Source organism: Garra rufa, chromosome 5 (assembly GCF_049309525.1).
Source record: "Garra rufa chromosome 5, GarRuf1.0, whole genome shotgun sequence".
Taxonomy (NCBI): Eukaryota; Metazoa; Chordata; class Actinopteri; order Cypriniformes; family Cyprinidae; genus Garra; species Garra rufa.
In genome coordinates this window covers 40697120-40721254 of record NC_133365.1, presented here as the reverse complement: position 1 = coordinate 40721254, position 24135 = coordinate 40697120, and the positions used below count along the sequence as shown (strand labels likewise).

The window sequence follows — 24135 nt, the reverse complement described above, 5'->3', positions numbered from 1 at the left end:
CAGTAAAACCAAGGCATTTATTCAGACGCCTTCAACATTTCTCACATTATCACAGTTTATTTGCTATAGTTTAGAAAATGGTAATAAAAATTTTACAAGAACTCAAAGTTAAACTGTGTCAGAACAAATTCACCTAGATAATATCAGATTACTTTGATAGAAAGGTATGTAATGGATTACAATCAACTTGTTAGTATGACAATATTTACACAAAGATCAATACTTTGTTGACCAATTATCAAGCAATGCTTCATTTTATTTAGTCTCTGGTGTAAAAAGATCGCATTTAAAGAAAAAACAATTAAAGAAAAAACACTTAAGCAAAACATGGTCAGGTCAAAAGTGTTTTTTTTATCAGTTTTAGTGGTAGTCCACTGTATGAAGAATTTTTGGGTATAATATGTGACAGTTTATTTTATTTTGCTATCCTCACTTAAATAAATAAACTATAGTGTCCTGCACTCACTAGTATAAAAAATATCAAAAATTATATCTGGTGTCTGATTTTTTGGTTTTATATACTGTATATCTATATTATTAGTTTCCACAAACATCTCATCTCATTCTTAAATTCTTAAACCTTGGACTTATAATGTTACATTTAACATATAACTGGCAACATTTATCAATGACATCAACTCTATGCTCAGAATCTGGCCAGTCCACTCACACTCAGATAATAAGGAGGAAGTAGAATTAATACTGTTCATTTTACCAGCAGAAGCTCTAATGATCAGAATAAAATATGATAAAATCCACCAAACCTTACACATCTGGACATGTGTAGCGCCTGCTGTCCTAAAAACCTTTTTGAATGAGCTCAGTGATGGAAATCTGAGGCTGAAGGTTATTAATTTACCATTTGAATGACACATGGCAGGGCAGACTATGATATATTATTGTCAATCTGTCACAATCTAATGCGGGCTATGCAAAGAGGCACATATTACAGCATGGACCAGTTCAAATCGATATTTGACCCAACGGTCAACACACAGCTCCCCCCCCCCCCCCCCCCATTTTAGGACGAAGCCGAAAATAACAGCTCAAAGGATTTTAGGTTAAGCTGTAACCTTTACTCTTTGTGTTAATAAGTCAATTCCAGGGGATAATGATTAAATAATATGATCATTTAAGGAAGGTATGAAGTTTACTTACCTATCAGCATCTGCTCGAAGTGTGTCTGCGGCTCTCTGAGGCACAGAACAGAATGACAAAGAGAAAAAGAGAGACGGAGAGGAAGACAGATTTGAATTTCCTGTTCTGCGTTATGAAAAGAAACTACTGTTCCAGAGACGTGCGAATGTGTGTGCGTATGACAATGTACAATCAATCACATGATCAAATTATGGATTGATCACTTGAAAAGTATATCACTAGATGAGGCAAGTTTTACATTTTTTATTAAACAAATGTAAATGTCAGAACATTTGATAAGTTAAAACACTAATAATTGAAGACCAAACCATCTAGTTGTGCAGTTGTGTGAGAACAGCCACAGCTTAGATCAGATTAGACATTTCACTTACATGGTAGTGTGGCATTGTGTTAGAGTCAGGCACGGGGAAGGGTAGCCCCTCGGGGGGACCTGTGTCCAAACGCACAGGCGGGGCAAGCATAGAGGGACTAATGGGAAAACTGGGACTGCTGGGATTTCGGCTCTTCTTCCTAGATCGCCTGCTTGTGTCACGCTGGGAAAACTCTGCCTCTTCCTGGATCAATAAAATCCTGTCATCACTGAGGAACCGCAAGAGGGAGGAATCAGAATCTGATAGGGAAAGACAGAAAGCAAGCAGTGAGTCACATTATAATGGGAACATGTAGGAGAAAATGAGCGTATCGCAAAATATTCAACTCTTTATGACTCCAGCTGCCACAGCATGAAGCTACTCTGACACCTTCCTGTGTGTGTGTGAGGTTTAAGAGGTTTATTTCCCCTCAAGGAGGTTTGCTTTCTATTTATATCTGTGCCAATGTCACCTACGCATTCTCTGTTCTATTCTTAGAGTTGTGTGTCCACAAGAAAAAAGAGAAGGAAGTAATAAATTAGTCATTTAACATGTTTACATGTCACCTTTCACATCCCAAAAACCAAAAAGCACAGTTAGTTACAGTCATTGACAACGTTCTGTTTTTTATTGCACATTGAGGTAGATTCTTCAAGATAAACTAGATTAGTGTTCACACATTAAGAAGTGTTAGTAAAGATAAAAAAAAATCTGCTCAAATGTGATTTTTCTATATTCAAATCTTGTACTGAAGAACCAAAAGCAGTGGTAGTGGTTGTTTGCAGTTCCTCCAGCTTTCTGAAGCTATGGTGGCCTCTTCAAAGACGTCTGTCACTTTGCTACTCTCAACTTTTACAGACAAGCCTATGTAACAGTATTTCCTGCTTTTGGTTGCAAAGTTCCCTAGAACAAAGTCTTTGTATTCTCTGTTCTCATACTCTGAAATGTCAGTTCTGTACTTTTGTGACATTTACGTTCTTTATATATGCTTGTGAAATCAACTTACACTGCAAATTCCAGGATATGCAACTAAGAATGCTACATGATGCTGATAAACTAGGTTGTAGTTACCAGGAAGAAGCTGTTTAAATTACTTTTTTCCCCATCAATCTGCACTTCATGCACCATAGTGACAAAGCAAAAACAGAATTGTCACAAGTTAACACAAAATAAACTGAAATAAGTACATTGCATAAGTATTCATACCCTTAAGCACCGTCACAGCCTCAAGTCTTTTTGGGTATGATGCAACAAGATTTGCACATCAACATTTGGCAATTATCTGCCATTCTTCGACTTACCTCTTCAACCTCTCAAGCTCTGTCAGCTTGGATGGGGTCTGGCAGACATTTTCAGGTTTCTCCAGAAATGTTTGACTGGGTTCAAGCCCAAGCTGTTGCTGGGCCACTCAAGGACATTCCCAGAGTTGTCTATAAGCCACTCTTGCTGTGTGCTTTAGGTCACTGCCCTGTTGAAAGGTGAACCTTCTGCCCACTATGTGGTTCTGAATGCTCTGGACTGGGTTTTCGTTAAGGCTGTCTCAATAGTTCTTGGTCATCAGTCTAACAAAGGTCCTTGTCCATCAAATGCTGAGTTTGGCCAGCTCTAGGAAGAGTCCTGGTTGTTTCAGACATCTCCCATTAAGGCTAATAGAGACTACATGCTTCTGTGAACCATCAATGCAACAGAAATTTTTTCCGAACTCTTCCCCAGCTGTGTGGCTTAATGTAGTCCTGTTTCTAAGCTCTACAGGCCATTTCTTTGACCTCAGGGCTTGGTTTTAGCTCTGATATGCATTTTCAACTGTTAGACCTTTTATTAAGACGTGTGCCTTTTTAAATCATACCCATTATCAATTAACTTCACTCATTTACAAGCAATATGAATGCTCCTGAGCTAAATTTCAACATACTAAGGGTATGAATACTTATGCAATTGAATCATTTAGGTTTTTAAATTTTAATAAATTTGCAAAGATGTTAAAAAACATTTTTTTGCTTTGCCATTATGGTGTATGGAGTGTAGATTGATGTGGGGAAACAGTAATTTAAAGCAGTTTAACATAAGGCAGCAACATAAAATGTGAAAAAAAGTTAAGGGGTATGAATACTTTCGCAAGGCACTGTAACTCAAAATACTAACATACTGTACATTAACAAACAAAATCATACCATATAATATGTGATATTTATAGTCAGAGATCTCTGAATATGATGGGCAAGTGTGTTCATTTCCATAGAAATATGAGTGGGAAACCTGCCCACTGGCTTACACCTCTCTTTCCTATTGATACCGTAAGCATCAGAGATAGAGCATTTATGTTAGTCTCACATTACTGAGAATGAGCTCTGACCTAAAATCCTCACAGAGGTCAACATCTGCCCATTATTTAAAAGACAGAACTGTTAATGGAATTTTTGAGTGAACAGCTTTTATTTTCTAGCTCAGTGAATTTTAGTGTTGGCCATGGATGTCAGAAATGTCTACAATAACAAAAGCAGAGAAGTATAATTTAAAAAGTTACATTAATTAAATGCTATAATGTAACAATAAAAGATACTTTTCAATTCAAGTACTAGTGGAGTTAGTGCCAGTAGAGTAAAAAGTAGTACAATATACCAAAAGAGTAAAATCATCACCTCTGCTTCCTCTTTTGTAAACTCCAGATTCTTGAGGCTCTGCCAGCCATTCTGTTCCCATGGAAACCTGTCGGATGTCACCTACAGGCAGAGACATACAACTTTTAAGTGTGTATCTGTGTATGTCCTTGTGTATTTCAGAGCATCTTTCATCTGTTCTCTCAGTGTGTATTAGTGCACGTAGTAGTGCAACTGCAACATACTAAATGGCTGAGATTTGCAGTTTAAAGCTGGAGCTCCCTAGTGGCTTAATCTCCTGTAATGCACTGCATCTATGTCCAGGGTAAAACTGGCCAGCTTGACATGATGTAAGATGTACATTGTGTAACTTCGCATAAGCATACAACAATTCATTTAATAATATATAAAACAGAGCTAGTGCACAGTTTCCAACAATACATTTTATGCTTAGAAACCGGGTACTGTTTCATATATTATTTAAAACAGAGAATGCAGTATTCTGTATGTAGTGTATAAGGACACTATGTACCGTCCATAATATTTCGTTGAGAGTACCTTATATACATGAATTAGGACAATAACAACTAATTAAGAAAACTGATAATAACATTTACTGACAAATCATTTCAATTCAAACTAATACAGCAATCAAATCATGTTGAGACAATATATTTTTTTTAAATTAAAACAAGTTTGTGAACCCTATAGAATTGTCTATATTTCTGCATAAATGTAATCCAAAAGATCATCTAATATTACATATCTATGAGTGATAGGAGTATGTGAATCTCTAGAATTAGCAAGTAATTTGAATGTTAAATAACAGTCCATCTGTTAAGAGGTGTTTTCAATCTGTGGGATGACTATCAGGTGTTAAGTGTGTGATGTGTTTTATTTAAAGAACAGGGATCTATCAAAGTCTGATCATGTTTGTTGAAGTGAATCATGGCACGGACAAAAGAGATGCGGACCTCAGAAAAAGAGTTGTTGTTGCTCATCAGGCTGAATAAGGTTACAAAACCAAGTTTGGACTCCACAAATCCACAGTTAGACATATTGTGTACAAATGGAAGAAATTCAAGACCACTGTTACCCTCCCCAGGAGTGGTTGACCAACAAAAATCACTCCTAAGCAAGACGTGTAACAATCTGTGAGGTTGCAAAGCACCCTAGGATAACTTCTAAACAACTAATTGGCTTTTTCACATTGGCTAATGTTAATGTTTTTGCTAAAGATTATGTAGACAAGCCAGAGGACTACTGGAGAAATGTTTTGTGGATGGATAAGACCAAAATAGAATATTTTGGTTTAAATGAGAAGTGTTATGTTTGGAGAAAAGAGCACACTGTATTACAGCATAAGAACCTTATCCCATCTTTAAAAAAAACATAGTGGTTTTAATATCATGATTTGGGCCTGTTTTGCTGCATCTACCCTAGACGGCATGCCATCATTAATGGAACAATGAATTCTGAATTATACCCACAAAGGAAAATGTCAGGACATCTGTCCGAGAACTTAATATCAAGAGAAAATGGGTCATGCAGCAAGACAACAACCCCTCAAGCACACAAGTCGTTTTACCAAAGAATAGTTAAAGAAGAACAAAGTTAATGTTTTGGAATGGCCGAGTGAAAGTCTGGACCTTAGTCTAATTGAAATGTTGTGGAAGAACTTGAAATAAGCAGTTCATAGGAGGAAACCCACACAAGCTGAAGTGGTTCTGTACTGAGGAATGAGCTAAAATTCCTACAAGGCGTTTAAAAAAAACAATTTCTTATAATTAGCTACTTACGAAAATCAATAATATTTGCACACGAATCATTTAATGTACAAAAATAAGTTGTTAAGCAAATTAAGGTTTAAATGAACTATAATTAAAATAAACATCTGCTTGCATGTACATATGTATACATTAAATATTATTTATTTGAGTTTTCATTTATCTGTTTGCATATCTGTAATATCCAATTGCATATTCTTACTGTGAGTTGGGGTCCGGTCTCTGCGTCGCATTCCGGTATTTCTCCCAGTATCCTCTTCCAGGAGGGGGAAGTACTGACCCCCCAGTACCTCCTGTTCTACATAATACCCTGGAGAATCCGAGCCAAACACACCAAACCCACCCCGATCCAGATCCTCCTCTCTAAATGAGTCAGAACAAGAGCCAAAGAAAGAACTTAAAAAAGGAATACAATTACATTAGAGGATTAGTTCACTTCCAGAATAGAAATTTCCTGATAATTTACTCCACCCCCATGTCATCCAGGATGGTTCATGTATTTCTTTCTTCAGTCAAAAAGAAATTAAGGTTTTTAAGGAAAACATTGCAGGATTTTTCACCATATAGCGAACTTCAATGGAAGCCAATGGGTTAAAGGTCCAAATTGAAGTTTCAATGCAGCTTCAGAGGGCTCCCAGCTAAGGAATAAAGGTCTTATCTAGTGAAATGATCGATTGTTAATAAAAAATCCATTATTTTTTTAACAAATGCTCACCTCATGCATTACGTAGTCATTTTGGAAAGGTCACGAATGATGTTGGCGGAAGTACCGACCCAATGTTTACAAAGCGAACGTGCAAAGAAAGTCTGATGCCCTTTACAAAAAAGAACAAAACGATGTCTGAAGATTTTGAAGTTGGAGGAGAAAATAAAATGCAGTTTTTCACCCCACACTAACTTTTTAGTCGCATGCACATCGCAGAGCTAGTGCAAGATTTGTGGTTAAAAAGTATATAATTTTTTTTTCTTTTTTTAAATGACCGTTGTTTCGCTAGATAAGACCCTTATTCCACGGTTGGGATTTTTTTTTTGAAGCTGCATTTAAACTGCTGTTTGGACCTTCAACCCATTGGCTCCCATTGAAGTCCACTACATGGAGAAAAACCCTGGGATGTTTTCTTAAAAAACCTTAATTTCTTTTCTAAAGAAAGAAAGACGAACATCTTGGATGACATGGGGGTGAGTAAATTATCAGGAAACTTTTATTCTGGAAGTAAACTAATCCTTTAATCATTTAAAAGAAACAGTTTTGAGTAAATCTTATGTTTCATATGTGAATACCTGTGTCCATAGACAGGGGAAAGAATAAAAACATCATGTCCCCCAGGTGTGTCCACTCCAGGTGAGAGGCCCACTGACCCAAGCGTGCTGGGTGGGGTGGGAGACCCACTGCATGGACTGGTGGACAGCGGCTGTCGATCAAAAACACGAAGCTAATTATGAAGTTAATGACGGTTAGAATTACAAGTCAGCTATTAAAACATACAAAAACCAGACAGAACCTCCAGTATTTCTCATGATGGGTTATGAAAGTATTCGTCATAGTTGTACAGTATGTTAGTCTTGTCAGTTTCACTAGAGGGCAGGACAGCGATCGGTCACACACGTCTAAAGACCTTTGACTAATAGAGGACCAAGAGTGTGTTTCAAAAAAACGATGATAATGTTGCCCCTAGCAACCATGAGCGCTGCATCAGTCAGTTAGCAATGAGGAACAGCATAGCAACAAGCAGCAGACAGAAACCCAAGTACAAGAGATAGGACAATCATGTACATTAAACCGCTGATCGATTTATCATTTTTAGTTATCAGTGTTTTTTTTTCTGCATGTAAACATTTAAGTATATCCTTTATCCTTTAGTCATTTTATGCAGCTGTTCATTTGCAATAGTGCTGTCTCCGTTCAGTAATTCCCAAGTGTATATTCACTCTTGAAATTTATTTTTTAATTAAAAAAAGAATTCAAAATCCTGTTTCACCACGTTTATCTGTACTTATGTCAATAAGCATTATGTCCTTCAAATCACCAATGTGGATTCATTCATGAGTGAAGGTCCACTTCGCTCCACTGTGTCGTGACTGTAAGGAGAGGACACATGTGCAAGCTTTAACTGCATCTGTCTGATACTTGTATCCAGAGCAACCACAGAACTCTGGCTGCCATGGCAACAAGCCGTACGGAACTCATTCAATGCTCTGAGATGCACTCGTACACAGACACACTCGCACACACTACATATTAAATGGATACACTTGAACAAACACATTGAACTATCCTGACACACACTCTCACACACACACACCTGCAGGGCAAGTGGTTTCCAGCGGGCGTTCTTTAGCAGTGCAGGGGTGGAGCCCAGAGTGTTCTGTGGTCTCTTCTTCAGCGTGAGGATGACTCCACTCGGATCCTCACGGAGACAGTTGACCAAATTCTTCAACTGCCAGCCCACCTGAAAGATTACAAAATAATTACAAAATATAAATAAATAATGTCAAAATATTAGTGTGAAAAAAATAATATTTAGCAAAAAAAAATTCTTTTTGCATTTATTTACAAATAGTTAAAAACAAAAATCATATTCTTGTTACTGTAATACAGTAATACGAACACAATTTTTTAAATTAGCATAAATTAGCATACTATATATTTTTCATGTACGTTTCCACCACTGAATAAAAAAATTTAAAAAGGTAATTGCGACTTTATATCTCACAATTCAGATTTTTTTTTCTCAGAATTGTGAGATATAAACTCGCAACTGTAAGTTATAAAGTCAAATTGAGAAATAAAATCATGATTCAAAAAAAAAAGTCAGAATTGTGAGATTTAAACTCATAATTGTTAGTCAAAAGTCAGAATTGTGAGATATAAATTCAGAATTGCAAGAAAAAAACTCATAATTGCAAAATATAAACTTGGAACTGCGAGACGAAAAGTCAGAATTGTGAGATATAAATTCGGAATTGCAATAAAAAACTCATAATTGCGAAATATAAACTTGGAACCGCGAGACGAAAAGTCAGAATTGTGAGATATAAATTCGGAATTGCAATAAAGAAAAACTCATAATTGCGAAATATAAACTTGGAACTGCGAGATGAAAAGTCAGAATTGTGAGATATAAATTCAGAATTGCAATAAAAAAAACTCATAATTGCGAAATATAAACTTGGAACTGCGAGATGAAAAGTCAGAATTGTGAGATATAAATTCAGAATTGCAATAAAAAACTCATAATTGCGAAATATAAACTTGGAACTGCGAGATGAAAAGTCAGAATTGTGAGATATAAATTCGGAATTGCAATAAAAAACTCATAATTGCGAAATATAAACTTGGAACTGCGAGATGAAAAGTCAGAATTGTGAGATATAAATTCAGAATTGCAATAAAAAACTCATAATTGCGAAATATAAACTTGGAACTGCGAGACGAAAAGTCAGAATTGTGAGATATAAATTCGGAATTGCAATAAAAAACTCATAATTGCGAAATATAAACTTGGAACTGCGAGATGAAAAGTCAGAATTGTGAGATATAAATTCGGAATTGCAATAAAGAAAAACTCATAATTGCGAAATATAAACTTGGAACTGCGAGATGAAAAGTCAGAATTGTGAGATATAAATTCAGAATTGCAATAAAAAACTCAATTGCGAAATATAAACTTGGAACTGCGAGATGAAAAGTCAGAATTGTGAGATATAAATTCAGAATTGCAATAAAAAAAACTCATAATTGCGAAATATAAACTTGGAACTGCGAGATGAAAAGTCAGAATTGTGAGATATAAATTCGGAATTGCAATAAAAAACTCATAATTGCGAAATATAAACTTGGAACTGCGAGACGAAAAGTCAGAATTGTGAGATATAAATTCAGAATTGCAATAAAAAACTCATAATTGCGAAATATAAACTTGGAACTGCGATACGAAAAGTCAGAATTGTGAGATATAAATTCGGAATTGCAATAAAAAAACTCATAATTGCGAAATATAAACTTGGAACTGCGAGATGAAAAGTCAGAATTGTGAGATATAAATTCGGAATTGCAATAAAGAAAAACTCATAATTGCGAAATATAAACTTGGAACTGCGAGATGAAAAGTCAGAATTGTGAGATATAAATTCGGAATTGCAATAAAAAACTCATAATTGCGAAATATAAACTTGGAACTGCGAGATGAAAAGTCAGAATTGTGAGATATAAATTCGGAATTGCAATAAAAAACTCATAATTGCGAAATATAAACTTGGAACTGCGAGATGAAAAGTCAGAATTGTGAGATATAAATTCAGAATTGCAATAAAAAAACTCATAATTGCGAAATATAAACTTGGAACTGCGAGACGAAAAGTCAGAATTGTGAGATATAAATTCAGAATTGCAATAAAAAACTCATAATTGCGAAATATAAACTTGGAACTGCGAGACGAAAAGTCAGAATTGTGAGATATAAATTCAGAATTGCAATAAAAAACTCATAATTGCGAAATATAAACTTGGAACTGCGAGACGAAAAGTCAGAATTGTGAGATATAAATTCGGAATTGCAATAAAAAACTCATAATTGCGAAATATAAACTTGGAACTGCGAGACGAAAAGTCAGAATTGTGAGATATAAATTCAGAATTGCAATAAAAAAACTCATAATTGCGAAATATAAACTTGGAACTGCGAGACGAAAAGTCAGAATTGTGAGATATAAATTCGGAATTGCAATAAAAAACTCATAATTGCGAAATATAAACTTGGAACCGCGAGACGAAAAGTCAGAATTGTGAGATATAAATTCAGAATTGCAATAAAAAACTCATAATTGCGAAATATAAACTTGGAACTGCGAGATGAAAAGTCAGAATAGTGAGATATAAATTCAGAATTGCAAGAAAAAAAACTCATAATTGCGGGATATAAACTTGGAATTGCGAGATGAAAAGTCAGAATTGCAAAATATAAATTCGGAATTGCAAGAAAAAAATTAAAAATTGTGAGATATAAACTTGGAATTGCAAAACGAAAAATCAGAATTGCGAGATATAAACTTGGAACTGTGAGACGAAAAGTCAGAATTGTGAGATAAACTTGGAATTCCAAGAAAAAAGTCAGAATTGCAAAATATAAACTCGGAATTGTGAGACAAAAAGTCAGAATTGCGAAATATAAACTCGGAATTAGAAGACAAAAAGTCAGAATTACGAGATATAAACTTGTAATTGCGAGAAATATAAACTCGGAATTGTGAGACAGAAAGTCCGAATTGCAAGATTAATTCGTAATTGTGAGACAAAAAGTCAGAATTGCGAAATATAAACTTGTAATTGCAAGAAAAAAGTCAGAATTGCGAGATATAAACTCTGAATTGCAAGACGAAAAGTCTGAATTACAAGATATAAACTTGTAATTGCGAGAAATATAAACTCAGAATTGTGAGACGAAAAGTCAGAATTGTGAGATATAAACTCGTATTTGCGAGAAAAAAAGTCAGAATTGTGAGATATAAACTCGTATTTGCGAGAAAAAAAGTCAGAATTGTGAGATGTAAACTTGGAATTGCAAGACGAAAAGTCAGAATTACGAGATATAAACTCGTAACTGCGAGGGGAAGAAAGTCAGAATTGCAAGATAAACTCGGAATTGTGAGACAAGAAGTCAGAATTGGAAGATATAAACACACAATTCTGACTTTTTTTCTCAGAATTGTGTTTCTCAGTTTTTCTGACACTACTCTGACTTTATTTCTGAATTTGAATCCTGCTATTCTGATTTTATAACTCGCAATAATCATGCAATTCTGAGGAAAAAAAGAATTGCAAGATATAAACTTGTAATTGCAAGAAAAAAGTCAGAATTGCGAGATATAAACTTCCAATTGCAAGAAAAAAAAGTCTGAATTGTGATAGAAAAAGTTACAATTACCTTTTTATCATTTTTATTCAGTTCCATACTGTACAAAACAATGTTAGAGTGCAAAAAATATTGATGGCTCTAAAATAGGTCTCATTTTCTTAATGCTTTTCTTAATGAAAAATATAATTTCTTATAAAGAAATTAGACATTTTCAAACATGTTCTTGACAGACTTCACAAAATCCACCTGAAAACCCTTCAGCATCAACTGATAATCAGTCATACCTGCACAAACATTACTGGGATGCAAGCTCAAAACAGATGTCAACCTGACCCATTCAAATGATACACACCACAGTTTGATGATTGACCTGAATGACCTCATCACCAGCATGGATCTTCTTACACTGATCTGCAGGAGACTGTAGGAGAGAGATAGAAAGATTCATAACTCATGCTCATTATAGAGATAAATCTGACACCAGCCATTTCTGTGCTATACTATAGTATCATACATGCCTGAATGTTGACCTTCCCTATGAAGAACGTTTGAAGGACTTTTCATTAAGATTTCACTCATTTGGGCTGCATTTCCCGAAAGCATTGTAAGCCTAAATCAATCATAGAGAGCATTGGTGCCAGTGGTTTCTACAATCTACTTAGGCTTACAATGCTTTTGGGAAACACAGCTCTGCTCATTTCTTCTGTCTGTACACTCAGGCATAAATAGCTAAATGCTTATTTTAAAGAATATTTTCATAATCTGTTCAAACATAATAAGCAGTCATTTAGATGATTCGTCTGTGCATTAGCAACTTACAGTACAATTCTTACAGCGACAGTCTGCCTGGAGCAACCTTAGATTGTCTTTCTCAAGGGTACAACGGTTGACATTTTCAACCCTTATGGGGTTTGAACAGTTTTTCCAAATATTTAACCACCTAATCATGCCACACCAGTCTAGAATATTATTCAGAAGATTCTAATGTGTCGTTCTGGATAAGCAAGATCATCCATTAGCTAAACAGTAGCTGTGCGATAAGAGTTAGAAATCAATGAATTTTGTTCTTTCAGCAACTAAAAAAGGCATGTAGCTTGAGTCCAACCTAATTGAACACGTGCATAAATGATTTAACAACAGCACTGAAACAATCCACCATTCCAAGCCTCACTCTAGCCAGCTCTGAAATCAAGTGCCTGCTCTATGCGGATGACCTGGTTCTGCTGTCCCCACAGAAGAGCTGCAGCACAGCATGTGCTTTATAGAGCAACACTGCCTGAAATGGGCACTGACAATCTGAAGGAAACCAGAACTGCTTTTCCTACGGATAAGCAGTCTTATCACACAGCATCACAAATGATGATCTTAAAATTGACATTTATAGGAGATCTAATCTAGGAGTAGAAGAACTCCTAGAAGAATGGTACTTTATATGATCAAATTATGACAAGAGACAAAACAGCCTGGATAAAAATATTTTATTTATTCATAACAGCACTTCTCTATATGATGTGCTATAATGTAAATGTCACACACAGGCATAAAGCTTAAAAATGGAGTGAGAAACTAGTACTGTTCTTCTAACTTCTAACTGAAACTATCATTATAATTTTCAGTCATTAAAATAAGCTGAAATTAAACTAATTATAAATATTAGATGAAAGACCTAAACTAAAATCAAGCTAAATAAAAATATAATGGCAAGAGTACATCATAAAATTACTAAAACTTTAAAAACGTAGAAAAAACTAAAAATATTAAAATAAAATCTATTTTAAAATAATAATAAATACTATAATAGTATATAAATGTATACTAAAATAGTGTGACAAGGTGGTTGAAAATAACTGTTTAAGGTACTTTAAGCAAATTCAGATGTTTTGCTAACTTTAAATGTAGCCACAGAATTACTGTCTAACCCAAACACATAAAAACAGAGAGGTGACTCCGAGAGAGGGGGAGAAATTAATTTTTATTTATTTATTGCTGTTTTTTTTTAAAGCTTAGGGTTGTCACACAGATGTGATTTCTTAAAGGGGACATATCATGAAAATCTTACTTTTTCCATGTTTAAGTGCTTTAATCAAGTCTCCGATGCATCTACCAACCCAGAAAACATGAAAAACTGACAACCCAGTAAACCTTTCTCTGCAAGCATGTGAAAAAACGAGCCGCTCGGATTTTGCTCCCCTAGTGATGTAGGAAGGGCATCTTATTATAATATTACCGCCCCTTGATCTGCATGTTTCCATACACTGTCTTTGTGATTACTTTCCCTGCTGTTTACCTTCACAGGCATATCCGAAGGTTTTTGTAACTCGTGTGTTTTTAATATAAACTTGTGTGTATTTGACAGTTTAAGCGCAATAAGACATGAAAGAGAACCTTAGTACTAGGGCTGTGCAATATGGACAAAACAATCATATTGCGATTTTTTGAACGAATATTGCGATTGCGATTTTATTTGCGATTTTGGCAACTGTTTTTGTTTTTTCAAACATGCTACATACATACATTCTAAATGTATTCAGTGCACAAGAAGTGCATAACAAAACATTTCACAATGAAATAACATAGTATTAAGTTTAATAAACAAAACTGTTGTAAAATTGTCTTTAAAACAGACAACATAAAATAAATTAGTCATGTTACTTTTTTCCCGGTACTTTAGCCTGCTTTGTAAGTCCAAAACTCTCTATTTTAACATTTTGAGGGCTCTACAATCTTTTTTTTTTTATATATATATATATATAAATTCTTATGTGCTTTAATTTTTTCAGATAATCAAAAAGCATAAACATTTATTTATTTTTAATGAAATAAAAAATAAACCCTTTTAATTTTTGGCAAACTAATAGAAGTTTACTGTTAAAATCAATACATGGAAGAAACATTATATTCAGTTTAAAATGTTTAAATAATAATTGTAGTGTTTTTTCTACAATTAAGTGGTTAATCTTGTTGTAATATTTATTTTTTATCATATATGTATTGTTTTATGTATGTTTTGTACATTATACTGTACAAAAGTAATACAAGACTAATATTGATCTGTTTCATGTTAAACCGTACTTTTATTTTGACAGGTTGCCGTGAAGTTTCTGTGTGTATGTGATGCTAGTTTTCAAATGAAACGGTAAAAGTGACACTCACAGCAGCTTTGGAGATTGAGTTTATCTGTTCATGTGAGATGCAAATGCCAAAAATTAGAGGGAGCTTCACGTGTGCTTCAGTATGCATGTAGTAAAAAAAACAAAAACGCGTCTCTGCCATTCATACGGGACAAACGGAACATGCAGGATTCATATTAAAACGGTCTTTTTGCATTTCAGTTTTCACAGACACTAGTCCATATCGCGATTTGAATTAAGTGACAGACCAACTTTTGATTTATTCATCCAAAAAACAACGAATTCCGTGGCATTTCGCGCTATAGTAAATTCCGTTTTTATGAATGGAGTCCGTGATCCAGTCCGTGTTTTCGCGGAGGAGACATTGTAAACGCGCGACCATGTAGAGACAGAAATTACATGCCTAAGTGTAAATAAGATAAATAACATAAGGCAATTTAAAAGTTTGTTTAATAAAAAACAATGTATAGACCTGTTCTATAGGAAAGATCACCTTAAATGACTTCTATTGTGATCTGGCGCTATATCGAAATTAAAATGAATTTGACGTTCAAGGGGGGTGGTGGATGCCGTTGGGGGGTGGGGGGGGGTGGGGTTGGGGTAGATAAAATGCGGTTTAGAAATCTACGGAGCCCCTTACGTCACCTGTAGAAGAAAAATAATTAATCCGTGGGGACGGCTTTGCAATTCGTTCCCTCAGTTTATAAACCGTACTCACGAATTCTTAAACTGTTCCCTCGGTTTAACAAACCGTGCCCACGAATTTCCAATCCGTGCGCTCAGATTTTGTAAACCGTACCCTCGGATTTTGAATCTGTACCCACAAATTCATAATCCGTGCGCACGCTTTCGCAATCCGTTCCCACAGTTTGTAAACTGCTCTCACGGATTTGTGATTATGATAAGCTTTTCACCCAGAGTTAGATGCATGCTGCCCTATTAATGTTATTATTAAATAAGGCCTATTATTACATTGCATTTAGTTTGAGAGCAAAGGAATGGCAACATAACCTGTACATTATTTGTTTTGTATTGCTTTTTACCTTCTCCTCTCCAAAACTCGTTTTTGTTTTTTTTTATTCAGGTAATTTTATATTTTGAAAAATATTATTAAATAAAACAAAGCCGTTTGAACAGCGCTCTTCACTTATTATTTTATTTTGGTACCATGACCGCACTTACAAAACAGGCTTCTTTTTAGCGTTTATTTTACATTAATAAGCAATAGGATAAAACACAGGTGTGGTGTTTTGCCAGCTAATCTATTGGTGATAAATATAAAATAAAGCTAAAAACTCTGTTTTGTCAGTGTTGCATATTCTCATATAGCCTACTGAGAAATAAAGTTTAATAAATGCAAAACAATGCATCCAGCACTTAAACAGGTGTCCTGGTTGAATTTAGGGGCGGGGCCACAAATCCGTGAGAGCAGTTTACAAACTGTGGGAACGGATTGCGAAAGCGTGTGCACGGATTATGAATTTGTGGGTACGGATTCAAAATCCGAGGGTACGGTTTACAAAATCTGAGCGCACGGATTGGAAATTCGTGGGCACGGTTGTTAAACCGAGGGAACAGTTTAAGAATTCGTGAGTACGGTTTATAAACTGAGGGAACGAATTGCAAAACCGTCCCCACGGATTAATTATTTTTCTTCTACAGGTAACGTAAGGGGCTCCGTAGAAATCGCATGTGCTTAAATCGCGATTTTTTTGCGATTGTGATTAATTGCACAGCCCTACTTTGTACTCATGCTGTGTGACTGCCGCTTTCTGTGCGCATGCTTCGGATGTTTGTGTTTAGAAAGTATTATCAGAAGTTTAAACTGATATGGCAACAAAAACCTCACATGACTTTACCTCAGTAGAGGATGTGATTGGATAATTGGACCTATTGGAATCATCATAAGGAATTGGTTGTAACATTTTTAATGAATGGTTACAACTATCCCCACCCCAGACAGCCATAACGTAGCAAACTGTTTTAGCACGTGGGTTTAAAGTTAGCATGAATGCAAAGTATCAAATCAAACTAGAGAAACAGCTAGTTTAAGTTATGTAAGTGAAATAATTGTATCTACAACACAATGTCTGCTAGGCAAAAAATAACCTAATGGAAAAAAATTTTGGTCAAAAAATCTACAATGTTGCTCACATTCACATGCCACTTCTCCTGTAACATTAACGGAGTGTATGATATTGATGACATCAGCACAGCTCAAACTGACAATGTTACAACTAACCCTGTGTTAAATTAGCAAATTAAATAAGTAAAATTTAAATGTAAAATTTAGAATCTAGAATTACTATTTAATTATTTTAAGTTTACTCAGCAGTCCTCAAGTACAGTTCACTCAGCCACGGTTTATAAAGAACCAAACAACAAAAGCAACCATAAAACAGTGTAAATACTAGGTAAAAACCCTTTACGACACTTGTGTCAGTGCTATCGTTCAGGTAAACCGGATATTTTATGCATTTTACACCAAATCTTCTGATTTACTGTGAGATCTGTGAACCCTAAACCTCTAAGACAAACCTGAAAAAAGTAGACAGTTGTAGTCTAATGCCATGCAAAAGAGCAAGTACGAATGACAATATTGGCATTCCCAGGTGGGCTTTTTCCAAAAATTGTGCGAAGAAGTGATGCATGCAGCTGTTTCTAATTTCACGGCTTGGATTGGTGGAATTTATGTGAACAAGATCTCTCAAACATTTATTCGGAAGCTCACTATGAGACAGGTAAAAAATAAATCCAGCTCTGAACTCACATTCTCTGTGGTTCCAGTGATCACATGAAGACCATCATATGTAGACTTGATGTACATGCCCTAAAAAACAGAAAGAGAGTGTTGTCGATCATCAAATCAATCAATGATATAGTACATAACTTTTCAAAAGGTGATTAAGTGTGTAATTTCTGTCACTAAATGGACTGCAAAAACAGTGATTGTGTTCAAACAGGTTTCCCCATCTGCTATTGGTCATATAAACAGATAGTCCTATTCCAAACTCACACCATTGGTTAAGTCGGTGTTGTTAATTTGTCCTTGAATACCATAATTACAAGTTCCAAGCACATGAATAACCAATGGTCAATGTAAATATATAATAAATAATATGTCTATAATCTATATATGGAGACCAGTGCAACCCTGTAGTGAATGGAAAAGAATGATTTAGCACATTATTAATTTTACATCCTGGATTTGAATCATTTTGGAGGCACAATGTACAGAACAGCTTGAAGACGAGAGTAAAGTAATCAAGAAATTTTCAGGGTTTGCTTTTTGTAAACTAAAAACTGCTGTTAAATACCAAAATATATTTATGCACCATATATTTTCATCATTTTGAATTCAGATGTAGTTATTTGGGTACTTGGGAATTTATGCTACTTTCATGTTATGTTTCCAACTTAAAGGGATAGTTCACCCAAAAAAATTAATTCTGTCAATAATTACTCACCGTCATGTTGTTCCAAACCTGTCCAGACCTTCATTCATCTTTGGGACACATATTAAGTTATTTTTTATTAAATCTGAGACTTTTCTGACACTGCATAGACAGCAGCGTAACTACCACATTCAAGGGCCAGAAAGGTAATAAGGACATCCTTAAAATAGTCCATGTGAAATCAGTTGTTCAACCGTAATGTTATGAAGCTACGAGAATACTGTTTGTGTGCAAAGAAAACAAAAATAACTACTTTGTGCTACAATTTCTTCTTTTCCATGTCAGTCTTTGATATCCTCCTGTTCTATGCCAGAATTTGGCTCCAGTGTCAACAGCACCACACGCATACATCATGGTACTCTTCTGAATGTGTGTCGACTGACACGGGAGAGAAGAAATTGTTAAATAAAGTCATTGTTTTTGTTTTCTTTGCGCACATAAAGTATTCTCATAGCTTTATACAATTAAGGTTGAACCACTAATGTCACGTGGACTATTTTAATGATATCTTTACTACCTTTCTGGGCCTTGAGTGTGTCAGTTGCGTTGCTGTCTATGCAGGGTCAGAAAGCACTCAGATTTAAAGCAACACTAAGTAACTTTTCCCTCAATGCTCCCTCTACAGGTTGGAAGCGGAATTGTCCATTACCGCTGTCGTAAATAATTTAGCCTACCGTCGTGTCACATGCACGTTATTTGTTTGGAGGCTATCCAGGACCGGCTTTGGAAATAACGATGTCCAGTGACAAGGTAGAGTATGGTGTATGACTTTATAAAAGTATGAAAACCTTTTGTGAAGCCTGCCGTAAAGCAAGTCGCATTTGTAGTCTCATTTGAACTACAAAACCGCGACCCGACGACCCAAACTTACATAGTGCTGTTATGGCCGATAGAGGGTCGCAAAGCGAATACGAAAGTGCCGTTTCACCCTGTTATGAGTTGATGAACCACTGACATGAGTTCGGAAACATTATTTTAAGGTAAAAACAACTCTTTAGTGTTGACAATTCCGCTTCCAACCTGTAGAGGGAGCGTTGAGGGAAAAGTTACTTAGTGTTGCTTTAATCAAAAATATCTTAATTTGTGTTCACAAGATAAACAAAGGTCTTATAGGTTTGGAGCGACATGAGTGTGTGAGTAATTAATGACAGAATTTTCATTTTTGAGTGAACTATCCCTTTAAATGCATGACATGCCATAATATCAAATGCTCGGCTTTGAGGCAGAATATATCTACAAATAGTCTTATAGTTGCCTCTGCATTTATGCATTATAATCAATCTGCATGCACATTTTCATATTTATGTTGATTATGATACAGACATTGCTGTTTTTTTTACTCACCAGGCCCTCGCTAGGCATAACGTTCGTCAGATGGACAACCTCTAGGTGGGCAGACTGTGACACCAACGAATCGGACGACAATGAAATAATGTGCTCACAGATACCTGATAGAGTCTTACACTGCAAATAGAGATAAAGAGAGAAAGACAATAAGAGAGAGACAGACAGAGACGTCAGTCCATGTTTGCAGTTCCATAGTAAATCTCTCAGTCTAATTATAGCTGTTGAACCGGGAGAGAACAGTGAACTCTGGCAACCCTGCAACAGTCCAAACCATTCACATGAAAGGCATTCAGAATCATGAAATATACCCGTAATGTATAATGAATCGCTGTTAATAAGTCATATGCTATATATAGATTTTATTCATGCTATATTCTTTCCTTTATCTTTTTCTCTCTATTTGTCTCCATCCATCTATCCTTCCCTCCCTCCCTCTCTGTCTGTTCTACAGGCAGTGATCCTGAAGGGAGAAAAATTCACAATCTGCATTATTCAAGATATCCAACCTTAGGCTAAACACACACGCATGCGCGCACACACACACACACACACACACACACACACACACACACACACACACACACACACATAACAGATTTTTGCTTCAGAGCAGGCCAGATACATGTGAGTCCACAATCACGTTTAACTTGAAATATACTTCACTGTGCGTGAGTTAGAAAAGTATGAGTGTGTGCTTGTTCACTACACTTGTGAAAGACTTCACAACTATTGTAAATTGTCATTAATTAGTCACGATCTCGTGTTCTAAACCAAAGACCTCCGTTCATCATCGGAACACAAATTAAGATATTTTTGATGAAATCTGAGCACTTTCTGACCCGTTAAAATGTTCAAACGGCCCAGAAAGGTAGTAAGGACATCAATAAAATAGTTCATGAGATATCTGTGGTTCAACTATAATGTTATGAAGCTATGAGAATAGTGCTTGTGCACTAGAAAACAAAAATAACGACTTTGTTCACCAATTTCTTCTTTTATCTGATACTCTTATGAACATGCCTTGATTAACATGGAAGAAAAGAGAAGAAATTGTTGAATAAAGTCCTTTTTGTTTTCTTTGCGCACAAACAGTATTCTCGTAGCTTCATAACATATTGGTTAACCACTGATGTCACATGGACTGTTTTAACGTTGTCCTTACTACCTGTCCATGCCGGGTCAGAAAGCTCTAGAATTTGATTACAAATAACTTAATTTGTGTTTCGAAGATGAACAAAGGACATAATGGTTAGTAAATAATGACACAATTTTATTTTTGGGTGAACTAACCATTTATTAGAGGTCCTTACAAGTGTTCAATTCAATTCAAGTTTGTTTGTATAGCGCTTTTCACAAAACAAATCGTTGCAAAGCAACTGTACAGAAAAAAAAAATTGTACAGTGTAAGTGCAGAAGTTTGCGTGTGTGAAAAGGAAGTGTGTGTGGCTTGAGAAACACTCACCACGTGTAGAATCTTATTCTCAGTTTCATACACTGTGCAATCCTGAGAGGAAAAGAGAAAGACGTACATTAAAATAATAATAAAGGCTTGTGCTGTTTGTGTGTGTGTTGAATACCAAAACACTCACACGCACACACACCTGCTGTACTATGGTGGTTAGCTCTAGACAGAGCTGAACAATGTTGTTCTTCAGCACTGAGTACTCAGAAACACTGACAAATGGAGACCTGCAAACAAAGCAAAACACATACACAGAGAGATGAGGGCATTACAGTGGACAAACAACTAGTGCTATTCCATATAATCAACTAGAGCTACATTTTTCTCTTTTTTCACATTTTAAACATGACATGACCTGGGCTGGACTCAAAACCTGGAGAGTATCCACTATACAAAAATGTTATTTTAGACAGCTAATTCAGGTTATTTAACTCACTTTTGATTCAGTCCAATCAAATGTGATTTCAGTCCCATTAATTATTGATATTATATGACTTTCGGGTTTATTCTGTTCAGCCCAGGTGAGTTCATGCCCTGTTTAGATCTGTTTGAGTACCTGTCCAACCAGGCTAGTAGATTTTTAGCTGCTCCGATGAGGTCAACGACTGAAGTCAGGAAGTCGTTCGGAAGGCGTCGTGACACCCGTCCATCATAATGGCCCCCACGGCGGCGGCCCGTGATGAAGTTTTGCAGATTCTTAGCGGATGCATTGAGTTTGTGCGACAAAGTCCGCAAATTTTCTGTCTCGAGACCATAGTTCTGCAGCAGGAGAAAAAAAAAAGTTTAAAAATATCCATTTATTTGAGGTCTGTATTCAGCAAGCATGCATCAAATTAAGCAAAAGTGACAGTAAGACTTTTCCATTGTTACAAAAGATTTATATTTCAGATAAGTGCTGTTCTTTTAAACTTTCTAAATGCTGAAAATAAAAAAAATATAAAGCAGCACAACTGTTTTTAATATGATGATAAAAAAAGAATTGTTTCTTGAGCACCAAATCAGCATATTAAAATTATTTCTAAAGGATCATGTGACACTAAAGGCTGGAGTATAACAGAAATAAATTACATTATGAAATTCATTAGTATTTGAAATGATAATATTTCACAATATTACATTTTTTACTGTATTTTGATCAAATGAATGCAGCCTTCACTCTTAAAAATAAAGGTGCTTCACGATGCCATAGAAGAACCTTTTTTGTCTTAATGGTTCCATGCAGAACCTTTAACATCTGAAGAACCGTTCTGTTTCACAAAAGGTTCTTCAGATTAAAAAAGGGTAAGAAAGAGATGGTTCTCTAAAGAACCTTTGACTAAATGGTTCTTTGTGGAACCAAAAATGGTTCTTCTATGGCATCGCTTGAAGAACCCTTCAAAGCACTTTTATTCATAAGAGTGTTGGTGAGTATTAAAACTTCTTATACACAACATTAAAAAAAATCTTACAGAACCCAAACCTTAGTGTATGTCTGACAAAGCATGATAGATTTATTGTTTTAAAATGTTCTTTTTTTACTACAAAATCCAGTATCAGTTTTGTCTAAGAAAGTCCAAGTGAGTAAACCGAAGCAAAGCAGTCAATCTTATGGCTGATTTTATCATTCTGAGACATAAAAGCAACACTGTGTAAGTGTAAGCAGAAGAAAAACCTATCAAGATGCATTCTCACAGCATGTTTAGAGGGTCATCACTGCACACTAACAAAGTTACTCAGAAATAAAACACTGTCTACACTGTGAAATGAAATAAAGCACACAATCAAGTCTCCATTCATATCTGGCAAAGGCATAACTCAGAATAAATGTCATTTTCTCAGAACTGCTGCTTGGAGACTGTGAAACTGGAAAACCCATCATTTCTGTGAATCGATCGGCTGAATAGTTCAATCACCGGACCATTCTGATTCACAATTGACTGTTTCGAAGCTTTCAGTAACAAACTGAAGATTTTCTCACATTTCCTTTGGGTTTGTTTATAGTATTAATCAGATGGATCCAACATCTCATTTATAGATAGGAGGGGTTTTCCGATTAATATTTGTCCTTTATATGGTGTTTGTTGGTACCTACCGCACTGATGTGTCATTTTCTACAGTCGTGACTGTTGTTCTCTTATCTAGCGCCACAATCGCTGCATAAATTAGAGCCGCGATGCATATTAATATGCAGACACCCATTCAATGTTCCAACCAATATTATAAATAGATCCTTATATAAATAGGTTCAACAGTAAGATCTTTGAGGTTGTTCATGACACCTTCTTAAAAGCATCTTTAGAATCTAAATACGTTTTCAGGTAGCTGTGTCCAAAAAAAAAAAAAAAAATGGCAGAGACCCAAAGCAAAGAAAAAGATTTTAAAAGAACAAACCCTGGAAGGTCAGCAGAATCCTGTGAGGATTTAGGACTGATCTGGTGACAGGTGACTCTTGTTTTAAGAAAGGTTCAATGCAACATTTATAAGGAGAAAAAGGCTTTGGGATGGTGCTTCAGAGAGGCTGTGTGTTGCTTTACTTCTACTGTTAAATGTTTTTGTTTGTTAATTCTGTTCTGAAACCCAATAACATACTCTATAATGATTCTATAATGTATTTTTTATTTTGTATTGTGTAGACTGCTGAAAAATTAAGTAGAAGTTTTAAGCTGAACTTTTATTTAATGAACTTTGGATGTGCCTCACATGGTCTGTGTCACTGCATGTTAATATCAAGCATGCTGAAATTTCCGTTAGGTCTTGTGAGGTATGTACTTTTTCCAAATGGTATTTTGTTTTAAAGGGATAGTTAACCCAGAAATTAAAATTCATTAAGTCATTAATTACTCATTCTTATGTTGTTCCAAATCCACAAGACCTTCAGAATCTTCAGAACACAAATTAAGATATTTTTAATGAAACCCAAGAACTACCACATTCAAGGCCCAGAAAGGTAGTAAGGACATTGTATAAATAGTCCATGAGACATCAGTGGTCTCTTTATGAAGCTACAAGAATCT

General features: G+C 35.4%; 1 protein-coding gene across 1 annotated transcript in view; it reads right to left on the bottom strand.

The window, feature by feature from the left end:
* Window positions 1-24135, bottom strand: part of LOC141335333 (connector enhancer of kinase suppressor of ras 2) — a 61432-nt gene that overhangs the window by 15023 nt on the left and 22274 nt on the right. Inside the window, exons 3-14 of the mRNA XM_073840756.1 lie at window positions 21699-21901; window positions 21282-21369; window positions 21143-21184; window positions 19678-19797; window positions 17649-17708; window positions 12100-12168; window positions 8196-8342; window positions 7174-7304; window positions 6095-6255; window positions 4148-4228; window positions 1530-1768; window positions 1159-1193 (exon numbers count right to left, since the gene is read on the bottom strand). Coding sequence (XP_073696857.1) covers window positions 1159-1193; window positions 1530-1768; window positions 4148-4228; window positions 6095-6255; window positions 7174-7304; window positions 8196-8342; window positions 12100-12168; window positions 17649-17708; window positions 19678-19797; window positions 21143-21184; window positions 21282-21369; window positions 21699-21901 — 1376 coding nt within the window. The remainder of the gene's footprint in view (window positions 1-1158; window positions 1194-1529; window positions 1769-4147; window positions 4229-6094; window positions 6256-7173; window positions 7305-8195; window positions 8343-12099; window positions 12169-17648; window positions 17709-19677; window positions 19798-21142; window positions 21185-21281; window positions 21370-21698; window positions 21902-24135) is intronic.